Source organism: Podarcis muralis, chromosome 1 (genome assembly GCF_964188315.1).
Source record: "Podarcis muralis chromosome 1, rPodMur119.hap1.1, whole genome shotgun sequence".
NCBI lineage: Eukaryota > Metazoa > Chordata > Lepidosauria > Squamata > Lacertidae > Podarcis > Podarcis muralis.
The window spans coordinates 7,983,031-8,010,622 of NC_135655.1; the positions used below are offsets into that span (position 1 = coordinate 7,983,031).

The 27,592-nt window shown below is 48.3% G+C and overlaps 1 protein-coding gene across 1 annotated transcript; it reads left to right on the top strand.

Annotated features, from left to right (window-relative positions):
- Positions 1–26,670, top strand: DACT1 (dishevelled binding antagonist of beta catenin 1). Its single transcript, XM_028734385.2, has 4 exons — positions 1–581; positions 14,122–14,254; positions 16,522–16,677; positions 17,918–26,670. The coding sequence occupies exons 1-4, from the start codon at positions 213–215 to the stop codon at positions 19,747–19,749; spliced, it is 2,490 nt and encodes an 829-aa protein (XP_028590218.2). The 5' UTR covers positions 1–212; the 3' UTR covers positions 19,750–26,670.
- Positions 26,671–27,592: the final 922 nt, after the last annotated feature.

Genomic DNA, 27,592 nt, shown 5'->3' on the forward strand with positions numbered 1-27,592 from the left:
GCTTGGGAGGAGAGCGAGCCGAGACGCCGCAGAGGAAGGAGGCAGCCCGGGCGCTCCGGGGAGAGGCGGCGGCGGTGGGGCCGGGATGCGCTTGCCGGGGGGCTGCCAGATCCCGGTGCCACGGGGCTCCGCGCGCTGAGCGCCTCGGGGGTCTCCGGAGCGCATCTTCCGCGCTCTCCATGCGCTGATCGAGGGGTGGTGCCGGCTCGGGGATGAAGCAGGCGATCGCGGAGCCCGGGCAGCTGCAGGGCCCCCCGGCGTCGTCGGGGCGGGAGCCCGAGGCCCGGTGGCCGCGCGACGGCGCCAAGAGCGAGGCGAGCGAGGCGGAGCGGCTGCGCACCCGCGAGCGCCTGGAGGCCACCCTGGCCGGGCTGGCCGAGCTGGAGTTGCTGCGCCAGCGCCACGAGCTGCGCGTCAAGCGGCTGCTGGCCGCCGCGCCCGCCGATGCCCGGCCGGGGGGCAGCGGCTCCGGGGAGACGGCGGCGGGAGAGGCAGCCGCGCCAGGGGTCGCCGCCGCCGCCCCGCGCAGCCTGGAGGAGAAGTTCCTGGAGGAGAACATCCTGCTCCTGCGGAGGCAGCTGGTGAGTCCAGGGGCGCAGCGCGGCGGAGGCGCAGCGCAGCCTGGCGGGTGGGGCGGAGGGTCGCGGAGACCCCCCCTTGCGGCGGAAGGAGTAGGTGCCGGCACAGCCGCCCCCCAGTCCCCGCACCTCTTTGCAGCGCACGGAGCGCGCGGCGAGGGGACTTCTGAGCGCGTGCAGAAAGCGCCTCGTCTCCATCCGGGCGCACGTGGGAGTTGGCAATCGGGTGTCTGTTTTCGTCTCCTTTGGGAGCCCCCCCCTTGTCTGAGCCTTCCCTCGGGTAACGGCTGCTCTTTATTAAGAGTCCTGAGCGCCGGATTCGTTGGGTTGCAGATCAGGAGCGCCTCAGAGAGAGACGGTTTGCAGGGGATAAAAAGAGGTTTGTCTTGGGCGCCTGAGAAAGCTTCCCTGCTGGAAATGCACTTGGAGATATTTTTGAGAGCTGCTCCGTTGGGAGCGGAATGACCGGTCACTTCCATACAGAGCGAGTCCGGCGGTAGGGACACACCTTTGCTTTCTTACCACCCCCCCCCAAAAAAAGCTTATGGGGTGACTCTAGATGGGTGGGGGGAAGAAGGAAAGAAAGGGCAAGCGCCAATCATTGGTGAGGGTGTGTGTGAGATCGAGTGTGCATGCAGAATAAAACCGAGCTGTCTGTCTCAGTCGGTTAGAAGTCAGTGGCAGGCAGCCCCATTGCAGGGGATTTGAGGCTCCGCTCCAAATGAGGGAGCAGAGGATCTGGGCACTCACCCGAGGCCCATACAAAATGTGGGGACACCCCCTTTCTTGTATGAGTTTGTGGGAGACGCAGTGTTCTTTGGAGTCTCCCAGTGCTCCAAAACATCAGAGCTGCAGGATGCAGAATAGACACCAGTCTGTCTCAAAGAATCGAATGGTTCTCTCTGAAGCAATCTGCGGGTAGTATCCTAGTGCAGAAATCAGAATAGTAAATATTTTTAAAATCTGCTCTATTCTAGGCAGGACAGCCAGCCTCCTGCTCCTGTTCTCTGGCCTCCCCTTTGCTCATCCTCTTTGGGGTCTAACAATAGCAGCCATAGCTGCTAGTATGTAGTGATTAATTACTGCAGCTTCCAAATGAGGTGGAGGGGAGGGGGCTGTGGGTGGGTGTGTTTGCCACCGCACTGCACTGAAAGTGACCTTAAGGAATGGCTTTTCCTTTTCCCCCTTCCTAAATTCAGTGGTTTTTTTCCTTTCGTCTTTTCGTGGGAGATTTAGGGAGGGCACTTGGCGAAGGAGTGTATCGCTAGCTCGCTGTATTCCTTGGGCACGGACTCCAGTATTAGATTGCCTGCTGCATGGAATTAATTTGCCTCCTGCGGATGCTGTTAAGGGACTGTGTGTCCGTGTTGGCAAGAGCAGACAGGAGGGCCAGGAAGGAAGCATTTATCTTATTGAGTTTCTGTCCTCGCTGGGGCCTTTCGGAGATTGCTTTTGTTGAATCGTAAAAAGGGAATTAGGAAGAACTGGGCAAAATGATTAGAGCATCACCTGATCACTGTAGTCTATTTCTGTAGTCAATTCTTAGGTGTCCAAGGGTACCTGGATTAAGCATGGCTCAAAGGAAGCTTGCCTTAAATTGAGGCAGACCGTTGGCCTATGTAGCTCAGTACAGCTTGCACTGGCTGGCAGCAGCTCTCCAGGGTTTCAGATGAAGGATGTTTGTGGAGAGGCTGGGGATTGAATTTGAGACTTTTCTGCGTGCAGACGCTCTGCCTCTGAGCTTACAGCCCTGCCTATCCTGGGAGGAGGAGAGCCTGCAGAGAACAATGAGTGCCAGGGAAATTCTCCTGCACAACCCTCTCTGAAATGAATGGGAACGGCGCTGCTCTTGCATGCTTTCCACTGTGTAAAGCCAGCGAGAACACCTTCTGCAGCGCCGCTAAGAAATACACTGGCAGCAAAGGCATGGGAATTGGCTGGTGCTCCCCTAGACTGGATCCTGCTGCTGCATTCCAGTGGGGATCTTTGCCCACTGCAGCGAAGGAGGGTTTTCCTTCCTTTCCCGTGCGCAGCTTGCAAGGCAAGAGGTTCCAGCTGGGTTGCGACTGCTGGCACCCAAGGCCTTTCTGTGTGCTCCGTTCCAGCGGAGGTTTGTGCAAGGGAAGTTTCAGGGGATCTGCTACTTTTGCCACAATGAGAAAAGAAAGGATTGTCAGACTCTTGCCCCTGGCAGCTTGTTAAGCGAGGCTGTTCATGTCTTCTGTGCCATGACTTTCTGTGCCAAGGAAGGCGAGGTCTGTGCGCCAGGGGTGGGGGACGAAAGCAGCTCAGCTTCTGCAGTCAAAGGCAGGGAAGCCAAGAATCACCCCACCTCTGTAAAAATAGATGGAAATGTTGCTTATGGCCCAACAATGTGCTCGATTGGTATGTTTGATTTTGAACATGATATTAAAAGGCAGTGTGTTGCGCATGCAAGAGTAGGCAAGGAGCATTGGAGTGGACCAGGAGCGCTGCAGTGGGGAACATTACAGGGGGTCACAAAATAATAATAATAATAATAATAATAATAGTAATAATAATAATAATAATAATAATAATAATAATAATAATTTATTTATTTCCCCAGCCACTCTGGGCAGCTTCCAACAAAGTATTAAAATACAGTAGTCTGTTAAACATTAAAAGCTTCCCTAAACAGGTCTGCCTTCAGATGCCTTCTAAAAGTCTGGTAGTTGTTCTCTTTGACATCTGATGAGAGGGCGTTCCACAGGGCGGGTGCCACTACCGAGAAGGCCCTCTGCCTGGTTCCCTGTAACTTGGCTTCTTGCAGGGAGGGAACCGCCAGAAGGCCCTCGGCGTTGGACCTCAGTGTCTGGGCAGAATGATGGGGGTGGAGATGCTCCTTCAGGTATACTGGACCGAAAAGTGGCTGGGTGATGGGTGACGGTGAAGGACCCACAAGTAGCGGCCACTTGCTAGAACAAACAAGAAGCCTGCAGCCAGGAAGCAGAATGGTCAGTTCAAATAGCTTCTACTCCTCAGTTTATCAGTCCTGGTGTCCCCCTTACCCCGCTCGCCAGGTCACTGTTGCACCGACAGTAGAAGTAGCATGCAAGATTCCCCATCCTTCAAACTCTTAAAGTATATACAACAGCTCTTTCAGGATCTAGAACCTTTGGCCCAGTCCCAGCCAAAGAGACAGCTTTCTCTTCCCTCACAGGAGCTGGACTGCGCGTGTTCCAGCAGCTCTGTTCCTGGAGCAGTTGGAAAGTTTGTGAACATTCTGTGCCGTCACACAGCTGGTGTCCAGGCAGCGTTAGAAACTGGGATAGAAAAGCTAGGAGCCAAATGGCTTCTGGGACCTGGGTTGTGGGTGCCAAAACAGAATGTCTAGTCGCTACTGAAAGCGGGGGGGGGGGGGGGGGGGTCAGCAACACTTTTATTTATTATTCTGATAAGCATGGACTAATACACAATTCACATAAGTGACACATTGTTAATATCACATTTTTAGCAGAAATGGTTAATACATGTTTAATTCGGTGTTTACAATAAAAATATTGGTACCATACTTCAGTTTTCAAAACATTCTACTCTTTATTGTTAAATTCCTTAATGTATTGTCTATCCTTAACATATACAGTGGTACCTCGGGTTACAGATGCTTCAGGTTACAGACGCTTCAGGTTACAGACGCTTCAGGTTACAGACTCTGCTAACCCAGAAATAGTACCTCGGGTTAAGAACTTTGCTTCAGGTTGAGAACAGAAATCGTGCAGCGGTGGTGCGGCAGCAGCAGGAGGCCCCATTAGCTAAAGTGGTGCTTCAGGTTAAGAACAGTTTCAGGTTAAGAACGGACCTCCGGAACAAATTAAGTTCGTAACCCGAGGTACCACTGTACTTTGAGGTTTCAAAGCGCATACATTTCAGTAATCCTTGAGTGTCAGCCAAGCGCAAAAAATGGCACCCAGACTTTTGGAGGTGCTCGCAAATGGAGAATTTTTAGGTGCCAAATGCGCCTGGCGCCTTGCTAGTTTCAAACCCTGTGTCCAGGGCTTTATTACCATAAGCACAACAAGTTACAGGTGTGTGTGGAACACCTGTTTTGCAGGTGTGAGCTGGGAACTGGGCGATGAAGGAATGCAGAAAACTCATGGGCGTTTTTAGCAGCTGTCGTTGCAACCACTGCCGTTGGATAGTTCAGCCAGGAAAGAGAACCGTGGGGGGGGGGGGGCAGTAATTCGGACCACAGACTTGCCCATAGTTTCAACCAAGTAACCAGGGAAAGAAGTGTTTGTTGACAGTATGTTGCAGATTGTGTTATGGAAACCACAGGATGGGAGAGGGCTGCTGTGCTCAGCTCCAACGTCCGGGCTTCCAACTTGAGCATCCGATTGACCACTGTAAGAACAGAATGCTGGATCATTTAGCCAGGCTCTTATGAAGGCAGGCAGGTTTTGCACTAGCAATAATCTTGCTCCATGTGTCCGGATGTTCTGCGCGTGCACATCAGCACCAGAGTCTCCTCCAGCCTTCATGGTGCGGGTCAGGGCCTCGCTGTCCCAGGGGCTGTATTATTGAAGACCATCCTAGGAGATCTCCGTGGCTGCCATTGACCTCCTTGGTAGATGCCAGGCTGAAAGCAACCACGCTTCTGTCCCTCCAGAATCCCAAACCACCTTCCTCTGTGTTGTAATGCAATCTTTGACGCCCACTATTCCTCAGAGGAACCGGGAGGAACCAGAGCTGTGGGCAAGCAATAGAATACAGGTCCTATCTCCTGTCCTTCAAAGGCAGATGGAACTGGGGGAGGACATCAGAAGGACCTGATTTTCACGATGGTAAACCTGATGCTTATGGGAAGCCCATAAGTGGTACCTGAGCACAACTGCCCTTTGGCCCAACTGCGCATTCAAGCAGCTGACATTCAGAGGAATACTTATTCTTCCAGTGTTGGCACAACATCGCCCTTGTAACTGGTAGCCATTGACCGCCGTATCCTGCATCCGTTGGTCTGATCCTCTTTGGAAGCCACCGGGCTTACAACAGTGCGTGTGAAAAGGGTCTAGGGGTCTTGGTGGACCACAAGCTGAACATGAGCCAACAGTTTGATGCAGCAGCAAAAAAGGCCAATCTTCTTATTTTGAAACAAAATAATAAAATTCCTTCCAGTAGCACCTTAGAGACCAACTAAGTTTGTTATTGGTTTGAGCTTTCGTGTGCATGCACACTTCTTCAGTTGTATACCAATAACAAACTTAGTTGGTTTCTAAGGTGCTACTGGAAGGGTTTTTTTTATTTTGTTTCTACTACGGCAAACCAACACCTGTAACTACTTCTTTTTTTGAATCTGGTTCTTTCTGCCCAAGTGCAGAACTTTACATTGCTGGAGCCCCCAGTCAGTATGACCAATGAGAGCTGCTGTTCAGCAGACTTTGGAGGGAGGGAGGGAGGTTGAGAAATGAGGGCCTAGCCTCACTCAGCCTCTTTCCATTTATTTTAATATACAGTGGTACCTCGGGTTACATACGCTTCAGGTTACATATGCTTCAGGTTACAGACTCCGCTAACCCAGAAATATTACCTTGGGTTAAGAACTTTGCTTCAGGATGAGAACAGAAATCGTGCAGCGGCAGCGTGGTGGCAGTGGGAGGCCCCATTAGCTAAAGTGGTGCTTCAGGTTAAGAACAGTTTCAGGTTAAGAACAGACCTCTGGAACGAATTAAGTACTTAACCCGAGGTACCACTGTATATATTAAAGGTAAAATAATAAAATCGAGGGCGGGGGTGGACTCACAACCATACTTTAAAACATACAAGATATAGAATACTGAAACAGAATAAAGTTGCCTCAACTTTCCGAGCATCTGGGTATGCTAGTATGAACAGGAATATTTTTAGGAGGTGCCAAAAAGAGGACAGTGAAGGCGCATGCTTGAAAATATTCAATTTGATACTACAGGATCAATTCAACACTACAGGATTGAAATTTCATTCTGAAAAGGCTTGGATGGATGGATGGTTAGATAGATGATGATAGACAGATGATAGATAGATGATAGATAGATAGATAGATAGATAGATAGATAGATAGATGATAGATAGATAGATGATAGAGATAGATGATAGAGATAGATAGATGATAGAGATAGATAGATAGATGATAGATGATGATAGATAGCTAGATTAGATAGATGATAGATAGATAGATAGATAGATAGATGATAGATAGCTAGATTAGATAGATGATAGATAGATAGATAGATATAGCTGTCTTCAGTGTGCATCTAAATGAGTGATTGTTGATTCATTACTAATGTTAATGAATGAATGAAAGGGACCACTACACAGAAGGCCCTGCTTCTGGTGGACACAAAGTGAACAATGGAAACTGTTGATGCCACCAGGAGGTCAGTCTCTCCAGTAGCCCATTCCCAAGTTCTTTAATAAAATCATAGAATTGTACAGTTGGAAGGGCCTCCAGGAGTCATCTAGTCCAACCCCCTGCAATGCAGGAATTTCAATTAAGCATCCATGCCACATGGCCATCCAACCTCTGCTTAAAAACCTCCAAGGAAGGAGAGTCCACCACCTCCCGAGGGAGACTGTTCCACTGTCAAACAGCTCTTACTGTCCCAAAGTTTTTCCTGGTGTTTAGTCGGAATCTCCTTGGACTTTTAAAATAAGAAAACCCCTTTGAGCCTTGCTCACTTTGAATCTGGCCTGGCAGCAGATAGACAGCTTCAACTGATGGCGTTTAGCTTCATCTTTTGATTCTGTGATTCATCCTTACTTTTTCTCCTTGCCCTACCTGCCAGGCTGCTCCGATCAGCTTGGCCTCCGGTTTTGCACCCGCTCCAGTCAGTTGCTTTTTGCACAGAAAGGGGCTGCCCTTCGGCCTGCCCAGAAGTGGCAAGGAAGCCCCCTTAACAAATGTGATGCTCTCATGGGTGCCATAAATCGGAAGCTGCGTCGGACATTCGGGTTCTGAAAAACGTTTGAAAATTGGAGCATTTACTGTACTTCTGGGTTTTCGGCGTTCAGGAGCCGAAACATACGGTAACAGAGGTGTTCGGGAACCAAGGTTTGACTGTATCACAGTTCACAAACAAAAAATAAAAATGGAACAGAACCAGTGTTAGAAACTCAGATATATATGCTAGGCTCCAAATGGCTGCTTAAACCAAGGTTACAGTCGCCAAAACGGAATTTCTACCTGCCATTTGGGGGCAAAACACCTCTAAAGTCTTATTTTTCAAATGATGGAATGGTTTTGTTTCAAATGACAGGTTTGTTTCAAATGACAGAATGGCCAGCGTGGTGTAGTGGTTAAGAGCGGTGGACTCGTAATCTGGTGAACCGGGTTCGCTTCCCCGCTCCTCCACATGCAGCTGCTGGGTGATCTTGGGCCAGTCACACTTCTCTGAAGTCTCTCAGCCCCACTCACCTCACAGAGTGTTTGTTGTGGGGGAGGAAGGGAAAGGAGATTGTTAGCCACTTTGAGACTCCTTCGGGTAGTGATAAAGCGGGATATCAAATCCAAACTCCTCCTCCTCCTCCTCCTCCTCCTCCTCCTCCTCCTCCTCTTCTTCTTCTTCTTCTTCTTCTTCTTCTTCTTCTTCTTCTTCTTCTTCTTCTTCTCAGTTAGACATCTGGCTAGTTAAGATGACAACTTGAGCTCTAGGCTAAGAAATTGGAGAACTTTAAGAAGGAAAGTCACTTGACCCAGGGAAAGTCCACAAATATATTTGGCCAATTCCTGCCTCTTTTTCTTAATGTTGACATAGACCATTCATAGCGTAAGAATATTCTTCACAACTGGGAGCAGGGCAGTGGGGTGGGGGGAAGTGAAGACAAGCAACAGCGATTAACTAGAACCTTGTTCATTGCTCCTGCTCAGGCTGCACAGAAAAAAAGGCATTTTGGTTCCTGACATTCATTCCGATTGTTCAGATAAAATATAACGGATAGAGTTCTACAGGATGGGGTATTAGTGTGTGAAAACAGTCCAGATCTAATGATCCCCAGATGGTGCAGATGTCAGGTACTATCCTGGCACCCAGGAATGTTCACTTGGTCACAAGTGGCCACTAGCCACGAGCAAAATGTCCCTGGTGAATTTCGAACAAAAGAGGTGGGTTCTGCAAAACAACTGTCAAAAGGCCAGAGTAAAGAGTCGTGTCTTCAGCATGCGGTGAAAACTGTACAAAGAGGACGTCAATCCTTGGCATTCTCTCTCCCCCCCCCCCCGTAGTCTTCTCAGACAAACGTTGCATTGTAAGCTCTTTGCAGGCAGAGACCTGTGTCTTTTGCTTAAGGAATCCTGCAAAGCTCTTCATAGGTTGACTGTGCTGCGTAAATGACAGCAGGCAGATAGATGCCAGAGGACTCTGAAGAGCCCTGTCACATCGATAGGAGCCTGATGGATGGCTCACAGTCGGACCAGCCATCTGGAAGTCACGGGAAATGAATCTCGTGAGCAGCAGCTCATCGTGGTGTGTGCATGTGGGGGGGAGGGGGACATAATGCATGGATGTGCTTTGTGCTAATGCACATCGCAGAATCGTAGAGTTTGAAGGGACCCAAAGGGTCATCTAGTGCAACCCTCTCTCATGTAGTGAATCAAGGTGCATTATCTCAGGGATGGGGAACTCCTGGCTCTCAAGATGTTGTTGGACTCTTACAAGCTCCAGCTAGCATGAACCAGAGCCAGGGCTTTTTCGGCTGTGGCCCCGATCTGGTGGAACGCTCTGTCACAAGAGACTAGGGCCCTGTGGGACTTGACATCTTTCCGCAGGGCCTGCAAGACAGAGCTGTTCCACCAGGCCTTTGGCCAGGGCACAGCCTGACCCCCTCCTTTGGCAATCCTCACAGAACTCTAGCCCAACGGTTGCCATTAATCTGTTTGGAATTAATTTTATAATGAAATGATTTTAGAATGTTTTATCATTTTACTGTTGTTAGCTGCTCTGAGCCCAGCTTCGGCTGGGGAGGGCAGGGTATAAATAAAATATATTATTATTATTATTATTATTATTATTATTATTATTATTATTATTATTTGCCTTTATATCCAAGCCGCTTAAGGGTGGTGCGTTCGGTAATCCATACTTCCTATTTTATTCTCACAACAACCATGTGAGGTGCTTTAGACTGAGAGGGTGTGGCAGGCTCACGGCCACCCAGGTCTTAGTCTAATAATAATAATAATAGATGATTTATACCCCGCGCATCTGGCTGGGTTTCCCCAGCCACTCTGGGCGGCTCCCGACAGAATATTGAAAACACGATAAAACATCAAATATTAAAAACTTCCCTAAACAGGGCTGCCTTCAGATGTCTTCTAAAAGTCAGATAGTTGTCTGACACTTTTAACCACACTGTACTCGACAGCCTCAACTTTTTTTCCTCTCCAGTAGTTTCTGTTGAAGGCCAGGACTAGCACATGGTGAGCCAGTGTCAGAAACTCAGGTATACAAGCTAGGCGCCAAATGGCTCGTTAAACCAAGTTTACAGTCACCAAAATGGGGTGTCTAGTTGCCATTTTTGGACAAGACGGCTCTAAAGTCTTATTTTTGAAGTGATGGACTGGCTGCGATTGATTTATCAGTTAAACATCTGGCTAGTTCAGATGACAACCCTGAGCTAGTTTAAGAGCTTTGATGATAACTTAAAGCATTCATAACATAAGAATATTCTTCACGACTGTGAGCAGGGCAGCGGGGTGGCATAAGTGAAGACAAGCTACAGAAAAAAACTATGACATTGTTCACTGCTTTTGCTCAGGCTGCACCAAAAAACAACAACACAATTTTGGTTCCTCAGATTCCTTCTGATTGTGCAGACCCAGTCAAGACCCAGTGATTCCCAGGCACACACCTCCAGGTGGTGGAGACGTCAGGCACCATCCAGGCATCTTCACTTGGTTGATGACACTTTCAATGAACTCTTAATAGGTTTGTGAGACAGGACTTCTCCTTGCAGAAGCCATGCTTGGCTCTGCTTCAGCAAGGCTTGTTCTTCCACATGCTTGGCTTTTTTTTTATCTTTGCCAATAAAAAGGAATAAAAAAGTTTTCCCAGGATGGACATTAAGCTAGCAAGCCTGCCGTTTCCCTCTGGATCCCCTTTTTAAAAATTAGTGTTACATTGGCTACTTTCCAGTCCTCAGGTGTGGGGGCTGATCTGAGGGACAAGTTGCATATTTTGTTAGAAGAGCAGTAATTTCACATTTGAGTTCTTTGAGGACTCTTTGAGTAGAGGCTATCTGGATCCAGCGTTTCGTCAGCTTTTATTTGGTCTGTTCGGCCTTGAACTTCATCTCTAGTCCCCACTGTCTGCCTCAGTTCCTCAGATTCCCAGACAGTTGTCTGTTTACTTAGAAAGGGCCACCATGATCGGATTTGAGAATATGACCATGTAATCCTATTAGCTGGGGAGTCCCGGAGAAAGCACCAAATCTTGGGACTTGCGCTACTTGAGTAAGCAAGAGTTTGGTCGCCTTCCTAGTCCAGTTAGACGAAGCATCAGCGATGCTGTGTGGGATTTGCCAAAGTTCTCTGCCCGTCACGTAATCCTGGTCTTGTGCCTGCTGGAGTGGACACTGGCACTACTAGAAAGGAAATTTTGGCATCATTAGAGAGGCAATAGACCTGCCTTGCCAATGGCCTACAAAAGATACTCAAGTCTGGGAAATCTAATATATTCAGGTCTTCGTTTTGCAAGATGCTTTGTATCGCGAAGTTCCCTTTCAGTCTTAATTTAGCTCTTTTGTGCATTTGACTCTGGAAAGCATCATTTGGCATAATATAAATAGCAGCTGCAACCAAATATTGCAGCATGGAATGCTGCTGTTCAGGATTCCACCCGTTGCATTTTCCCTCCTCCCGCACTTGTTCAATCTCTGTCCCCAAAGAGCCGGCCAGCAATAATTTTCTTAAGATGATTTTCTATCTTCTAGAAACTTTAGGGGTTCTTCCAAGCATGCGGATGCCCCCTTCTTGAGCATGGGGTGTGCATTTTGGACACAAATGCAACAGCATGCACAGCCTGAAGATCAGAAACAGAGGGAGGGATAATAATCTTGTGTCGTACGTCATTGTTCGAAATTCACCAGCTGCTAGGTGCATTGCAACCAAGTGAAGATGCCATGATGACACCTGATTTCTACATAGCTGTCAACTTTTCCCTTTTCTTGCGAGGAATCCTATTCGGAATAAGGAAATTTCCCTTAAAAAATGGGAAAAGTTGGCAGCTATGTTTCTCCAGCATCTGGAGGCGCATACCTGGGGATCCTTTGACCTTACCTGTTTTCACACACTACCAACATAGCCTTCAGAATTCTATCTGTGATATTTTATCTGTACGATCAGAACAAATTTCAGAATCAAAAAGTCGTAATCCAGAATGCAGCAGCTAGGCTGGTGACTAGGAACAGCCGCTGCGACCATATAACACTAGTGCTAAGGGATCTTCACTGGCTCCCAGTACGTTTCCGAGCACAATTCAAAGTGTTGGTGCAGACCTTTAAAGCCCTAAACGGCCTCGGCCCTGTATATCTGAAGGAGCATCTCCAACCCCATTGTTAAGCCTGGACACTGAGGTCCAGCGCCGAGGGCCTTCTGGTGGTTCCCTCACTGTGAGAAGTGAGGTTACAGGGAACCAGGCAGAGGGCCTTCTCGGTAGTGGCGCCCACCCTGTGGAATGCCCTTCCATCAGATGTCAAGGAAATAAAGAGCTACAAACCTTTTAGAAGACATCTGAAGGCAGCCCTATATCATAAAGCTTTTAATTTTTGATGTTTTGTTGTGTTTTTATATGTGTTGGAAGCCTCCCAGAGTGGCTGGGGCAACCCAGCCAGATGGGTGGGATATAAATAATAAACTTATTATTATTAAATTATTAGGTTAGGCTGAGAGACAGTAACTGGCCCGGTGTTGTCCAGTGAGCTTCATGTGACTGAGTGGGGATTCGAACCTGCGGCCTCCCAGGTCCTAGTTCAACACTCTAACCACTAAGACGCATGCTGGATCTATTCACAGTGGCATAGAAATGGCCTGAGACTGCTAGCTGATTTTAGTTGTGTGGAACCTGAATGACAACATCCCGCAAGCAAAGGCGTTGACTTTTTTTGTCATCAGATCAGTCCTGATAAGTTAATGAATTTTCCACCGTTCCCTGTAACATATTTTTTTTCCTTCATATGAAATGCAGCAAAACAATGATGCGTACAAAGCAATGTAGTCAGGCAAGATGATGGAGAGATATAATTATGAGATTCAGCAGGAAAACTGATTGCTCTGACCCGGAGGTTAATGATCGTATTCTAAATACATTCTTTATAGCAGTTTGCATCAAGAACACCTTTGCAAATTTGCTTAAGCTCTCTTGTTATTTTGAGAAAGTAATACATTTGTGTAACTGAGGATAGTGAAGGGAATTACTGTGTGCCTTTACCCCCCTTTTAACGTTGATCCAGCTCTCTTGCTTGCATACTTATAAGCATATATAGATTGCAACAGAGGTTATAACTCAATGCCTGCATTATAAAACACATTCGTAGCCTGACATGTTCAGACCCTGGGTCCTTTACTTTCCTGAAGACTGTATTGGATCAAACACACAGGGCTCCAATTCTGTTGACGTGCCCGGGGGGGTGGGGTGGTGGAGTACAACGAGAATCCAGTTAGGAAACTGGGTTTGACTGGGTCCTAAACTGGCGCATCCTCCAGGGGCCACTTTTGACAGGTGGGGTTATAACATTCTTTAATATAATAATAATTATAATAAAGCTTCCAGGATCAAGGGGCACAGAAAGTGTTTCTTTTAAAAATGGCTTTGGATGGGATACGACGACATGGGTGGGAGGAAGAGGAAACACTCTCCTTCCTGGTCACTAAGGCGTGCAGGATTTTACAGGGCAGCTTCATGGGTAGGACTGTACCACAAGCCTCGAACAATGGCCACACCGCACCTGCAAACAAATAAATCCCAGGTGTGTGGTGAGTGCAGAAGGGAAGGATTGAGGAGACCAGGCCTGAATCTTCCCAGGAACAGGAGGACAGCATAGATTTGGAAGAGTGGTTTGCAGAGGGGCATAGTTCAGAAGGCAGAAGCTGGGAAATGCTTCATGGGGAACAGCTAGCAGAAGAAACAGTGGAAGAGAGAGAGTTAAAAGGTTCACAATCCCTGGAAAGCATCCAACCCCCTTCTCCAAGGACACGGAGAGCTCGGAAAGTGTCAGAACAGAAAGCGCAGAGGGTATAAGCTCAGATTACAAGGCGTAGGAGTGACGTAGTTTAATAGGGATGGAGGGGGTGTAAGCCTTAATTGGGAGCACCGCCATTTCTAGGAGACGTGTTCTTTGTTCTCACACTGTGATTATTAAAGATTCTAACTGGTAAGAAGTTCCTTTCGTTTGATCTTTTGTTTACTGCCACGGGGGAGGAACCTGGTTCCCCAAAGCCTGACACTTGGGTCTCTGAAGCAAAGTACCAAGCCCAGTCCTAAGTTTGCGGATCTCTGCTATTGCAGCACTTTTTCTCCTTCCTGTCCCATCTCTTTGTCTTTTCGTTGCTTTTTAGAATTGCCTGCGACGGAGGGACGCGGGTTTGTTAAACCAGTTGCAAGAACTGGACAAGCAGATCAGCGACCTGAGGCTGGATGTTGAGAAAACGGCCGACGAGCAGCTCGAGACGGACAGCCGCCCCAGCTCAGGTAGGAATGAACCAGGGCCGTTATTGAAAGAATTGTTTCTGGAACCACAGGAGGGGAGAGTGTGTGGTCAGGTCTTGCTTGCATGTTTCCCATTGGGGCAACTGGTTGGCCACTGTGATAACGGGAAGCTGGATGAGATGGGCCATTGGCCTGACCCAGCAAGGTTCTTCTTATGGGAATCAGAGAATTGCAGAGTTGGAGGGGACCCTGAGGATCATCTAGTCCAACCCCCTGCAATGCAGGAATATGCAGCTGTCCCATACGGAGAATCGAACCTGCAATCTTGGCGTTATCAGCACCGCTCTTTAACCAACTGAGCTACCCAAGCTCACTGTTCTGATTCTTCTGGTCATTTTTGCCAATTCGGCATAATCCATCAATTTAATCTGCCATTCTCCTCTGGTAGGGACTTTATCTTCTTTCCATTTCTGGGCCAATAACACCTGCGCAGCCGTGATCACAAACGTAAATAGTATTTTTTCTGCTCTCTTGGGATTTCGGCACCTAGGATTCCTAAAAGAAAAGCTTCGGTGATTTTTTTAAAAGAAAAAGTTATTTAAATTTTTTTTCCAACTCATTATAAATCATTTCCCAAAATTCTTTTACTACCTTACATGTCCACCACATATGATAAAAGGTGACTTCTTTTTCCTTACATTTCCTACATACATTTGACAACGTTTTATGCATTTTTGCTAACTTACTGGGAGTTAAATACCAACGGTAGATTTTGCAGCTCTAGAATGTTATTATTAGTAGTCATGATTATGATTGTTTTATTTAACAAAATTCATACTCAGCTTGATTGTAGGGAAGCATCTAAGCAGTTTGCGAGAAATATCAAGATTATCAATAAAACCAGATGAGTGAAAACATTTACACATGATTGACATCAGCAGCCAAAAAGATGTAAACACGTCAGTGCCTGCAAGTCTCGATAGACTAGTTCCAGCAAAAAATGTTTTCAGCAGGCACCAAAAAGAGAACAGTGAAGGCGGCTGTCTGATTTCAATAGGCAGGGAGTTCCAAAGTTGAATCGTGCTACACATTAAGCATCGATTCCTTTTCCACCTGCGCATGCCGAGGGCTTTGTGCAGAGAAGGCTGCTGATAGCAACACTGTGAAGGAGACATAAAGTGGACTCTGCTTCTCACAATGTTGCATTGTGGGGAAATGCGGCAATTTTTTGGCCCGTTTCAAATACTGTATTTTTCGCTCTATAGGACGCACATTTTCCCCTCCAAAAATTAAGGGGAAATGTGTGTGCATCCTATGGAGCGAATGCAGTCTCCTTGGCTTTAGCGATAGCAAATCAAAGCCTCTGAAGCGCAGAGGGAGCGCTCCCTCCACGCTCCAGAGGCTATGTGTCACTCTCCAGGCTTCAGGGATAGCCGTCTGAAGCCTTTGGAGCACAGCGGGAACTCGTGCTGCGCTCTGAAGGCTTTGGGTTCCTTTTGCTGAAGCCGGGAGAGCAAGACTCTCCTGGCTTCAGCAGAGATGGAAAGCTGCACAGCGCCCCTTCAGCCAAGCGGGAGGAGAAATGGAAGGGGCTCCGTTTCTCCTGTCGCTTCGCTGAAGGGGCGCTGAGCAGAGAGGGGGAGAATTTTTTTCTCTTGTTCTCCCCCTCTAAAACAAGGTGCGTTCTATGGTCCGGTGCGTCCTATAGAGCGAAAAATATGGTATTTGGCAGAACGGTATTGTTCATTTCAGCCTCGGTTTATAGCTGCAGCTGCCAAGCTGAAGTACAGTGGTATATTCTCACTCCCAGGAACACGAGAAACGCTTATGTCCCTGTGGAGATGGCAGTACTGAATCGGTGGCGCACACCCTTCTGGCTTGCACTCTTTATAAAGACTTGAGGGATGAGATTACCACCCCTCTTTTATTGTCCATTCCGGGTCGCCCAACCACTGCCGCAGTGTCCTTTCTCTTGGCAGATCAAGATGAGCAGGCGACAGCAACGGTTGCAAGGTTTTTAGCTGGGGCAATCAGAATAAGACCCACTCTTCGACTATTGATTCAAAACCTTCAAATGTATTTTATATAATTGACTTTTTATTTCTATTCTTTGTATATTGCATTGTTGTTTTATTGCTATGGCTGATGGCTGATGCAAATAAAGATCCATCCATCCATTCATTCATTGACATGGCTGTAAGGTGTATTATGTAACGTGTGTTATGTGTTTACTTTCCAGCCTTGGCTTTCTCTATCAACTAGGTGTCGCATGATTAATGGGGTTTTTTGTGTTGTGTTTTTTTAAACAGGCTTCTATGAGCTGAGCGACGGGGCTTCGGGGTCGCTCTCCAACTCCTCCAACTCTGTTTTCAGCGAGTGTTTGTCCAGCTGCCACTCCAGCACCTGCTTCTGCAGCCCTTTGGACACATCCCTGAGTGGCTCTGATGGACGGCCCATGTCTGCAGGTACGGGAAAGGGGGGCGGGATTCCCTGGAGTGGCTTCGGGGACGGCTTGAGCCCCGTGAACCTTTCCCCATTCACCTCTCCATTCTTTAAGTGAATGCAGGAAGTGAGCCATGTGGGACTGGAGGTTGCTTGTGGGACACACAACTTTTGGTTCCATCCATGGGGGCTGCTGGGTCAACCAGGGTCACACCCGGACTTTGGGGATCAAGCCTACTGATACAGAAGACTTGTTTCTCCAAATAAGAGCCATATAGGTGTGCTTAATAATAATAATAATAATAATAATAATAATAATAATAATAATAATTTATAGCCCCCCCATCTGGCCAGGCCTCCCCAGCCACTCTGGGCGGCTCCCAACAGAATACAGTGGTACCTCGGGTTACAAACACCTCGGGTTACAAACACTGGGTTACAGACTCCGCTAACCCAGACGTAGTACCTCGGGTTAAGAACTTTACGTCAGGATGAGAACAGAAATTGCGTGGCGGCAGCGGGAGTCCTTCTTTAGCTAAAGTGGTACCTTTGATTAAGAACGGTTTCAGGTTAAGAACGGACCTCCGGAACGAATAAAACATTAAACATTTGAAACTTCGCTAAAAAGGGCTGCCTTCAGATGTCTTCTAAAAGTCTAGTAGTTGTTGTTCTCTTTGACATCTGGTGGGAGGGCGTTCCACAGGGTGGGTGCCGCTACCAAGAAGGCCCTCTGCCTGGTTCCCTGTTACCTTACTTCTCGCAGTGAGGGAACCGCCAGAAGGCCCTCGGATCTGGACCTCAGTGTCCGGGCAGAACAGTGGGGGTCAAGACGCTCCTTTGGGTATACTGAGCCGAGGCAGAATATCTCTTGTTGCTCAAAGCGAAAGGATGAAGCGAAACCTTGCTGAAAGCTGACTCAGTTTCCATCTTTTAAGGTTTGAGTTTTGGTGGGAACATTCATATCTCCAGAAACATTTAAAGAAAATGCAGACAGGGGAGCCCTGCCATGACCAAGAGGAGCAATATTTAAAATCTAGTATTTGTTAAGGTGGTTGTTGTTTTGTGGGAGAAATCCATGTTTCTGTAGCATTATGGGAAATCTGAATTCTACCGGAAACTGTGTCCTTGAGCATTTCTGGATATAGATTTTGAACTTTGGTTTTTGGAAGGTTAAAATTTCTCAGCCTATTTACCACCCACGGATATTGTTGTTTCCTTTGACGGTGGAATATTTCCTCACTTTCCCCCATTTCTTCCTTTCAGATCTCATCGGCTGGCTGGAATATAACAAAGGGAACCAGCATGAAGACCCGTCCGTGGGGATGGCCTGCCGAGTGCTGTCCACACCGCACTCTAATTCCCTTGAGGTGGTTGCAGACGTGCATCCAAAATACCAGTGTGACCTGGTGTCGAAAAACGGGAACGACGTTTACCGCTACCCCAGCCCTTTACACGCCGTTGCGGTACAGAGCCCCATGTTCCTTTTGCCAGTGACAGACAACCCCCCGAGGGAAGAGGGAGAGCACAATGTTGCGGACCTTTGCGTGGGACCCGAACACGACTCTGCGAAAGCGGGCACCTCCTGCCTCCCGCATAGCTCTCCTCCCGAGTCCTGTCCCCCAGCCAGCAGGAAAATAGACGGCTACATCTTGAGCCTTGTGCAAAAAAAGACCCCTTCGGTGCGGACTAACAAACTGAGGACGAATCTGAATGCAGACCCCGCCAAAGGGATTTTGAGGCACGGGAGCCTGTGTGTCCGGCAAGTGCCTGGGGTTGCAAGTGGCAGTTCGGCCGCTGCTCTTAAGAACCCAAACCAGGTCTTCCCCCATTCCAGCAGAGCCAGCACACCGCTTGACAGCAGCGCCTTCTCCCCCCTGAAGCAGCATTCGAGAGAAACTGAGCATCTGGAGAGCAAAAAGGTTCCTTCTCCCGTGGTCTTCCCACCAAATGTTAACCACGAACTTCAAAGCCAGCAGGCGGCGAGGAACGTCAAACCGCCAGAGCCGCCACGGTGTCCGGTCTCAAGCAAGGGCGACGTCCCCAAGGAAAGCGGCCAGATTTTTGCGGAGAGCCCTCCCCAACACGCAACGCCCCTGAAGGAAAGCAAAACCCTCCAGCTGCCCCGAAAAATCCTGTTCAAAAACAGCGGGCCGCAAGCGGTCCACAGTGTTTTGCCGCCTCAGGAAACCAGGCCTCCGCTGGATTTCAAGAGCGACGGGTTGTCCTCTCAGGGCCTGGAGGAAGGCCTGCTGGTGAACGCCAAATACATCCCGGCTCAGCCGCAGACGGTCAGGCTTCACAAGGGCAGCCGGAGCGTCAGGATACTCAAAAGCTCCTTGGTGAAGCACAGATCCCACCTCGTCACCGTGCTGGAAAACGGGCCACAGACTGGCAGGGAGAAGGCCAAACCCTCCGGCAAGAAGTGCCGTTTTCCCGACGACCTGGATACAAATAAGAAGCCGAAGAAGGCCGCCGCGAGAGGGAAGAAAAGCGGCCACTTGCCGCCAGAGGCCGCCCTCCTGAGTCGGCCTCCCGGCGTCCTCAAGTCGGCGGTTAGGCCCCACAGCCGGGAGCCGGTGGTGGCGAAACCGAAGCACAAGAGGGCCGACTATCGCCGCTGGAAGCTGTCGGCCGAGGTCTCCTATGAAGAAGCCCTGAGGAGGGCGAGGAGGAACCGGAGGGAAGGCCTCGGGGCCTACCCTCAGGCTCCCCACCCGTACGCCAGCCCCTACGCCTACGTCGCGAGCGACTCGGAGTATTCGGCGGAGTGCGAGTCGCTCTTCCACTCGACGGTGGTGGACACCAGCGAGGACGAGAGGAGCAACTACACCACGAACTGCTTTGGGGACAGCGAGTCCAGCCTGAGCGAGGTGGAGTTTGTGGGCGAGAGCACAACGACCAGCGACTCGGATGAGAGCGGGGGGCTCATCTGGTCCCAGTTTGTGCAGACGCTCCCCATCCAGGCGGTGGCCGCCGCTTCCGAGCTCCACGAAAACGCAGCCAAAGCCTTCGTCAAGATTAAAGCCTCACACAACCTCAAGAAGAAGATCCTCCGCTTTCGGTCCGGCTCTCTCAAACTGATGACTACTGTCTGAAACGCATAACTAGTAGCTGAAGATGGCGGCAGTGGTGACTGACATGCCTACGGGAGGAAGAGTGTGTGTGTTAAGGCAGCCTTCCCGAAGTTGGTGACCTCCAAATGTCTTTGACATGTGTGGAGTTGGAAGGGACCCCTGAGGGTCATCAAATCCAACTCCACTGCAATGCAGAAATCTCAGCATGCGGTCCCCCATCCAATTTCAAACCATACTGGACCCTGCTTAGCTTTGCAAATGTGCTAGCAGTTTTATATTGCTGCAGTTTGGAGGTCATGGGAGCTGCAGAGGTCGGGGTTCAGGGGAAACTGCTGTGGTTGGGAATTATGGGAATTGCGGAGGTTGGGGAGCATGGGGACTGCAGTGGTCAAGGCTCATGGGAGTTGTAGTCCAAAACATTTGGAGGTCACCAGGTAGGGGAGGCGTGATATAAGGGTATGTCTGCATTTGGGAGTTTTCGGTGTGTCTTGGGCACACTTATTCAGGGCACAGAAGCAACACAAGCCAGCTTCAAGAGAAATTGCACTTTTCGGGGGGGGGGGCCTCCCTTGCAAGAGGCGAGGTGCCCCAGCGGAGAATTCATCTCGTGCTGGAAGGCACAGGGCCCTTTGCTAGTCCTTTGCTGAGAGCAGCAAAGCGCTCAGCCCGCCACCCTCCAGAGAGGCAGCCATGTTGCGTTGTGTTACTGTTTGTGTATACATGCTGCCTGCCGGCCAAAAGTGCTCCCAAGAACAAACAGATGCATACAAAGACAATAATGCAAGCGTAACATGGAGCAAATGCGAACGATGCCAATTCAAAACGTTTCGGCAGTATTAAAACCCGTGCACATCGGTGTTTCTGGCAGGCAAGGAGCATTCCCTACAAGAATACTTGAGCAGCCCCTTTGTCTCATGAGGGTCCTGGGCAGCAGGGTTTTGCAAGTCAGGTGGGGAAGCTGGTGCCCCGTGAGGCTTGCAGTAGACTCTCTCCCCTGTGACCACGTGCCCAACAGTCAGGTTGACCTCTCCTTGGTCAGCTTACGCTCAAAGGTTGTCCACTTGCACCAAGAGCAGCCCGGAAATGCTTGCAAGCGAGAGCAGCTCCTCTTGGCTTCTTTTCGAAATGCTAAGCTGGGGCCAGTAGATGTTCTTGTGGGGTTGCATGCCAGGTGCCTGCCCAAAACACCAAACCAGGATGCTGCTTGCCAAATCCGCTTGCAGGTAGATGCTTCAAGCTTCCAAGGCTGCCTCTCCAGTCTTTGAAGAACATTGAAGGGAAGTCAGTAGCTTTTTATTGAGATTCCGAGGGAGCAAGCAATATATATCCTAAATGCAAAGCGTGGTGCTGTGTGATTATTATTATTTTAACACTAAATAGCCAGCCATTGGGACAGGGGAGAATCAGTTTTGGGACTGTGATGGACAGGGAGATGAGCAGTTAACCCTTTTCTTCTGTGCTGCTGAAAATTTCACTTCCTACTCCCTCCAAGAAGCTATTGTTTGGCATGGGAAAAGGGGGGGGGGAGTTTCAGAGAGTTAATTTGAGTGGGATCACGGCGCTGGGGGGGAAGGTTTTTTTGTTTTGTTTTTAATCTTCTCATTGCGGTCCTGATCCTGATTAGCACCTCCCCTGCAGGAGCTGTTTATTTAAATAATAGTAATAACAATAACAATGGCCATGGCAAATTATGCATTCAACATAACTTGGGCTGTGGCAATCAGCCTTGTTACAGTGCTGCCCCTTCCGGGACATCTCAAGGCCCTTCCTGAGACAGACTGCCCTGAGACCTTCAGATGAAGGGCAGTAAACTGATATAATAAACAAATAAAGTAAATAACAGCTTTGCAAAGAAGTCAGGTGCCTAGCTCACAAAACATTTACTCTCCCGCCAGACCACACACGCCTTATGCATGTTGCAAGCCTTGCAGGAGGGAGTAGTGTGGTCAGAGCAAGCTCTCTTCCACTTTACAAAAGCTTTCTTGCTTGGTCGCCCGATGGTGACGATGACTCGCCCTAGGCGACCGGGCAAGTGGCTATTTGCAAGCCTGCTATATAGCAGAAAAATGAGCAAAGCCTTTCTCTATGCAGAAACTTTACCCTCCCTGGTTTCTGGTGCTGCTTCCCTCCTTCCCGGATGTGTGCTAATATGCCAAAACGACGGTCTCATGCAGACGTGCCGAGCGCATGTGTGCGCCTCTCGCTACTTACACGAAACAAGGTGCTTCTTGTAAATATTTCCCCAGAATGCTGTTGTTTTGAGTTCCTTAAATGCACATATTTAAATCTTGACGGACTGCCTAAATGATGTTACTTGAACCTCCCAACTTTTTTGTTGGATACTAGTGCCTTTTAAGTGGCAAAACCCACTGTGCTAGTTTTTAACAAAGGAACAGTATCACCACTTTTTCAGCTGTGATGGCTTCAAGTGCATAGTGGAGTGGAAAAAACGTCTGCAGCGAGCGTTGATTTCTCTCCTAGTCGGGGATGGGTCGAAGGGCATCTGGACCTATGCTGAACCTTACTTTGGTTTCTAAACATCCTTGTTTCATACTGAAAAGTTGCTCCTCTACCTCTTCTTACAGAGACAGAAACACACCATTGACATGCATGCAACACACACAATGTAAAGAAGACTGGTGGCTTTTTTTGAGCAGGGGCAACGTGACTTCCCTCTCCTGCGGTCTTCCTTTTCCTTCCTTTTTTCCAAACAGAATCCCTAGAGTTGTCTGGATGTGGTTTTTAATTTTTTAAAAATAAAACTAGAATTCATTTTTAGGATCTCGTAGGAGGCTGCCTTATCCCAGATCAGAATATTTGTCAATCTGGCCCAGCATTGTCTAGGTCGGTCATGCCACCACCTGCCATCCATCTACCTGGAGATCCCAGGGGTTGAACCTGTGGCCTTCAGGTGTTCTGCCGTTGAGCTGTGGAAATATGAATTTGCCTTAGGGGCACTGGTCCAGCTAACCCAGTGTCTGGCTAGCAGGAGTTCTTCAGAGTCCAAAGGTGGACCTCTTTCTGAACATGGCTAAATGATGTCCTTGAGATGCTGGGGGCTGAATCGGAGATCCTTCTGCACATGTTCTACCTCTGAGCAGTTGGTCTCTTCCCATCCCTTCCCAGTTGCAGCATCAGTGCTGCTCATGCTAAGCACTCTTCCTTGATAGCAGAGACTGAGGTGCCTTGTATTTTTGTTTTAAAATCTCTGCAAGCCACAGATATTAAAGAGGTGGTCCACCACAGTTTTCCATCCCTGGTTCAGAAAACCTCATTGGCTGTGGTTGGACACAGCGCCCAATGTTTCCTGTAGCAGAATCTGCTGGATGACCTGGAATCTCAAGAGCGTGCCCTCTAAATGCTTATTATTATTTGCCTTGTTTTAAGAACAAGCTCTAGTGTTCGCGGCTGAGAACCAAGACCTGGAAGTTGTGTTCCAAACTCCAAATGAGGCACTGAAACAAAATATTGCACAGATCTTGAAATTCAGTAAAGGGTCCGGATTATGAAACCCACTGTTTCCAATTGCAAACCGATTTTCACGTGTTTTGAACTTCAACACTATGGGGATACTTAAATCTACGTGCAACTTAGATTCTGTAATGTTCAGTATCAACGTGCAAGATTTTAATACGTGAAGATTTTATTCCAAAACCACCTAAACAGATAATTGGGAATGTCAAAATCTCCAAGTGGGTTAATTGTTTAGGATAAGTAGGGGTTTTTTTGGGGGGGTGGTGGTGGTGGTTAAAATAAAAAATGACTTAAAAATAATAATAATTGCCAGATTGGAGGAGATGCTTTAGAGAACAGGTGGGCAGGGATCAGGCTACTGACATCTGCCTTGTTTTTTACTAGAACCCCAAGCAAGGATAAGTAGTGCCAGGAGACAGGCATGCAGATAAATAAGATGTACTTGCAGGCCTTTTGCACAAAACAACCACCCTGGTCTCCTCTTCCCCTAAACGTTCGTAGTTTCAGCCAATAGGTTTGGAAGAAGCCTTTTAGATGTAGCTGTTCATCGTGATCCATGTGCATTGCCTATTGTAACAACTCGAGACAGAGTTGGGACTACAGCTGAGTGGCAGAACATCTGCCTTCCATGCTGAAGGTCCCAGGTCCAGCCCTTGGCATCGCCGGGTAAGGTGAGGAGAGAGCCATTTCTGAAACCCTGGAGAGCCACTGCCAGTCCGAGTAGACCATATAGAGCTAGATGACCCTATGTTGTGTCTTGTTTTAAGGCAGCTCCCTGTTCTCTTACCCAGTTGCGAAGCTCTCTTCCGCCAAGGCCAATGGTCTTGCTGAACTCCTGCCACCCAAAACTAGCATGGAAAATGGGCGGAAGCATTGGGAATCATAGTTGGAGAAGACCATGTGGGTTCCCTCTGGTCTACAAGGACTTGTCAGGAGCTCTGTGGGGAACAAGTATGTTCCCAGCCCTACCCAGAGAAGATTGGGATTGAAGCAGAGATCTTTTTGCTCACAAAGCATGGACTTGTACCACCAAGCGACAGTCCCTTCTCCTTGGCCTGAACCAAGGCTTGGAAGGCTGTGAAAGTTGATAGCCCCCAAAGTCCGTTCTTACCCCTGATGTGCTATGAAAAGTAAGCACTCCTAGACAGCCTTGCGGAAGTGGTGGGTGGAGCCAGAGGGGAGTGGGTGGAGCTAGAGGGGGAGTGGGTGGAGCAACAGGGAGATGGTTCTTACCTTTCCTAAGGTAGCTTACATTCAGTCAGAGGTTGGTTTGCACTGCAGGGCCCACCTGGCTTCCCTCCTGTGGGGCTGCTGCCACTTGCCAGGAGAGGCAGCAGGGAGCTTGGTGCTGTGGGGGGCAGGGACAGCAGGTAGGGCAGAAAGTGGGGAGCCCAGCAGACATCAGATCTATAATGTGTGATAGGCTGAGTTTTGCAAGGGCAGAGTAAGGAGGAGAAAGCAGATGATTTAGCTGAGATTCCTGCATTGCAAGGGGTTGGAATAGATGACCCGTAGGGTCCCTTCCAACTCTACAAGTCTATGATTCTGTGAAATGGGCAGGCTGAGGTGAGTGGGGCTGAGTCCCAGGGGCCAGACAGAAAGACCTGAAGGGCCACAGTGACTGAATACCTTCCACTCTTTTTGCTCACCAGGTCTGGCTAACTGCTAACTTTAAGAATAAACAAAAATTCCCTGATGTCGAAATAGCAGCCTCTGCTCTTGTGTCATGTGGAAATGAACAACCTTGGCAATATTATGAGGCAGTGCTTCAGATAAGGGCATTAGGCAGCTGAGACACACGGAGATTTGCAATCTCTGAGGAACACTGAATGGACACTGCAGAAGGAACGAGTTCGATGTGTGTCCTAACAAAAAGACCTGGTGTTTGCAGTACAGTCCGAACTTCGGTTTGAGTAGGGATTATGGGCTTTGTGTTCTGTCCAATGGTGCTTCATCCAGCCTTGCGCTTCTCTGGTTAATATGTTCCTGGGCTTTGTATGGGACTATCCCATAGCATAAAATGTGGTGCAGTTAGGGTGTAGCCGTTTCTTTCCATGCCACGTTTGCGGCTCAGATTATGCTGTGCAGGCCCTGTCTACTTCACGTCTTAAGAACGTGTAAAGAGCTGTGTGCATATTCAGAACAACGCGCCATCTTCTAGTTAAGCATCCTGTTTCTCACAGTGACGAACCAGAGGCCTCTTTTGGAAAGCCAACGAGAAGGACATGAGCTCAAAGCTCTTGCGTTTCTTCCCCTGAGACGTGACATTCAGTGACGTGGTGTTTCTGGTTCTTGAGGTAGTATTCTGGCACCCTGACTAGTTTAACCATCAATAGCCTTACCCTCCATGAATTTGTCTAATCCCCTTTTAAAGTGGCCACAAATTGGCTGTCGCCACGTTTGGTTGCAAATTCCATTATTTATTCTGTGCTGCGTGAAGAAGTCTTCTATCCTGGACTCTGGTTAGGCGCTGTCAACTTACAAAGCAGTCTCATACCCCTTTAGATAGTCACCTAAGCACCTTGGGAACTGTAGTTGCTTAAGGATGGCCAAGAATTGCTAGAGGGCCCCTGTGCTCTTTGAAGAACCAGAGTTCCCAGATGCTCCCACTAGCCTTCCCTTTTTTAAAAATAGTGCTTTTGATCATCATGGTTTGTGCTCATGATGATGTCAGGACAGTCAGATGTGATCCTGCAGATGTCCTTGGAAGAGGGATTGGATGTTGAAGTGCTCTAGAAATTGTAGCTCTGTGAGGGGAACGGGGTCTTCTAGCAACTCTCAACAAGCCCCAGTTCCTATGATTCTTTGGGGGAAGCCATGACTGTTTAAAGTGGTATGATAGTGCTTTAAATGCATAGTGCAGATGGGGATAAATTGGCTTTCTTGGATGACCTTGGGTTCGGTAAAGGGAGAAAAACTTTATTTCTACTTCATGCCATCTGTGATTTTATAATCCTCTTAACGTGCCCACCCCTTTCCTGGCCTTATTTCCCCTAAACTAACCCCCCCCCTCTGTCTCTCTGTCTCTGTCTCTCTCTCTCTCTCTCTCTCTCTCTCACACACACACACACACACACACACACACACACACACAGTGCAACTTTTCGCTGCATCTCCTTGAACATTTCTGAACCTTCTTCCAGTTCCGCAATATCCTTTTTGAGATGCGGCAGCCAGAACTATACCCAGTATTCAGTATTCTTGATTTCCCACCCTGCGAACTCTGGGGAAAACCAAGAAAGGTTTGGTTGTTGTTGTTTTTTTAAAAATAATAATAATAGTATATTGTATAATATTCACTTTCTTAAAACACACACAAATATGCATGTTGTGAGTATGAGCGTCTGTCATGTTGATACTTCAGTCATTGTCCAATAAGCAGCTGTGTTTTACAGCTATATAAAAATCATATCGCTATGTAAATTAATATAATGCATCAATATGCTGTAATAAACAGTTGTCTTTTAAGCCTGTGTTGCATGTGATGCTTTTGATCTACAACCCCACTTTTTAAAAGTGCTGAACTACAACTCCTGTTGTCCTTTGCTATAGACAGATGGACTGGTTGGACGAAGAGGATCAATGGGAGGCCCCAAGGGATCGAGGTTCAAAGCCTGGGGACTGGTTGTGGGACAACGACGAGTGGTCAGAGGGAGAAGACTGGAGGAGGAGGTGGTGGAAGCTGAAGAGGCAACAGGGTTTAGTGAGCAGGAAGAGGCTGTGGCAGAGAGCGGTCCAGAATCAGAGGCAGGAGAGGAAAGGGGTCAGGAGGCAGATGAGTCAGGCTGGCAAAGAAGCCAGGGCGTCTCCCGCTCCTGCTGTGACAAGCTCCCCTCCCAACTGGTCTTCCAGAACCAGAAGAGGTATGAAGAGGGAGGAGCAGAGCCATCCATGTCAGTGTAGTCTCAGATTGCTTGGGAAGGACCCAGGACAAGAGGAGACTCGGGCAACTGGGGAAGTGGGAACCTTCAGTCTCCACAACTGCCTCAGAGAAGCAAGATCTACTGAGAAGACTTGCTGTGCTCTTTGGACCAGGTTCCCCATAGCAGATCCTGTTTCTTCTAATAAAGACTTAACATACTCCATGTGAGTTATTGCTGAGCTGTTGGCACCTGTTCCTGGCTGCCATGCTGTTAGGAACTGATGGGAGCTGAAGTCCCAACAACCTCTGAAGGACTACAGGTTCTCCAGACCTGCCTTGGTGGAAAGTTATGATGCTATGGACCCTTCCTTTTGGTTTTAAGATTAGTAAATACTAAGGATGGATTAGGGATGAGTGAGTCCATTTCCATTCCATTTTTAAAGTGGTTTTTTTTAAAAAAATAAAACATACAATAAAACACAGGACATTGACGACAAGACATAAAGAGAACATGTGTCATTCAAAATC

Bases quoted from the DNA above. Each gene is read 5' to 3' on its own strand.
- DACT1 (XM_028734385.2), top strand. From the start codon at position 213: ATGAAGCAGGCGATCGCGGAGCCCGGGCAGCTGCAGGGCCCCCCGGCG. The intron at 582-14,121 runs GTGAGTCCAGGG...GTTGCTTTTTAG, and splicing joins TGCTCCTGCGGAGGCAGCTG to AATTGCCTGCGACGGAGGGA. The intron at 16,678-17,917 runs GTACGGGAAAGG...TCTTCCTTTCAG, and splicing joins TGGACGGCCCATGTCTGCAG to ATCTCATCGGCTGGCTGGAA.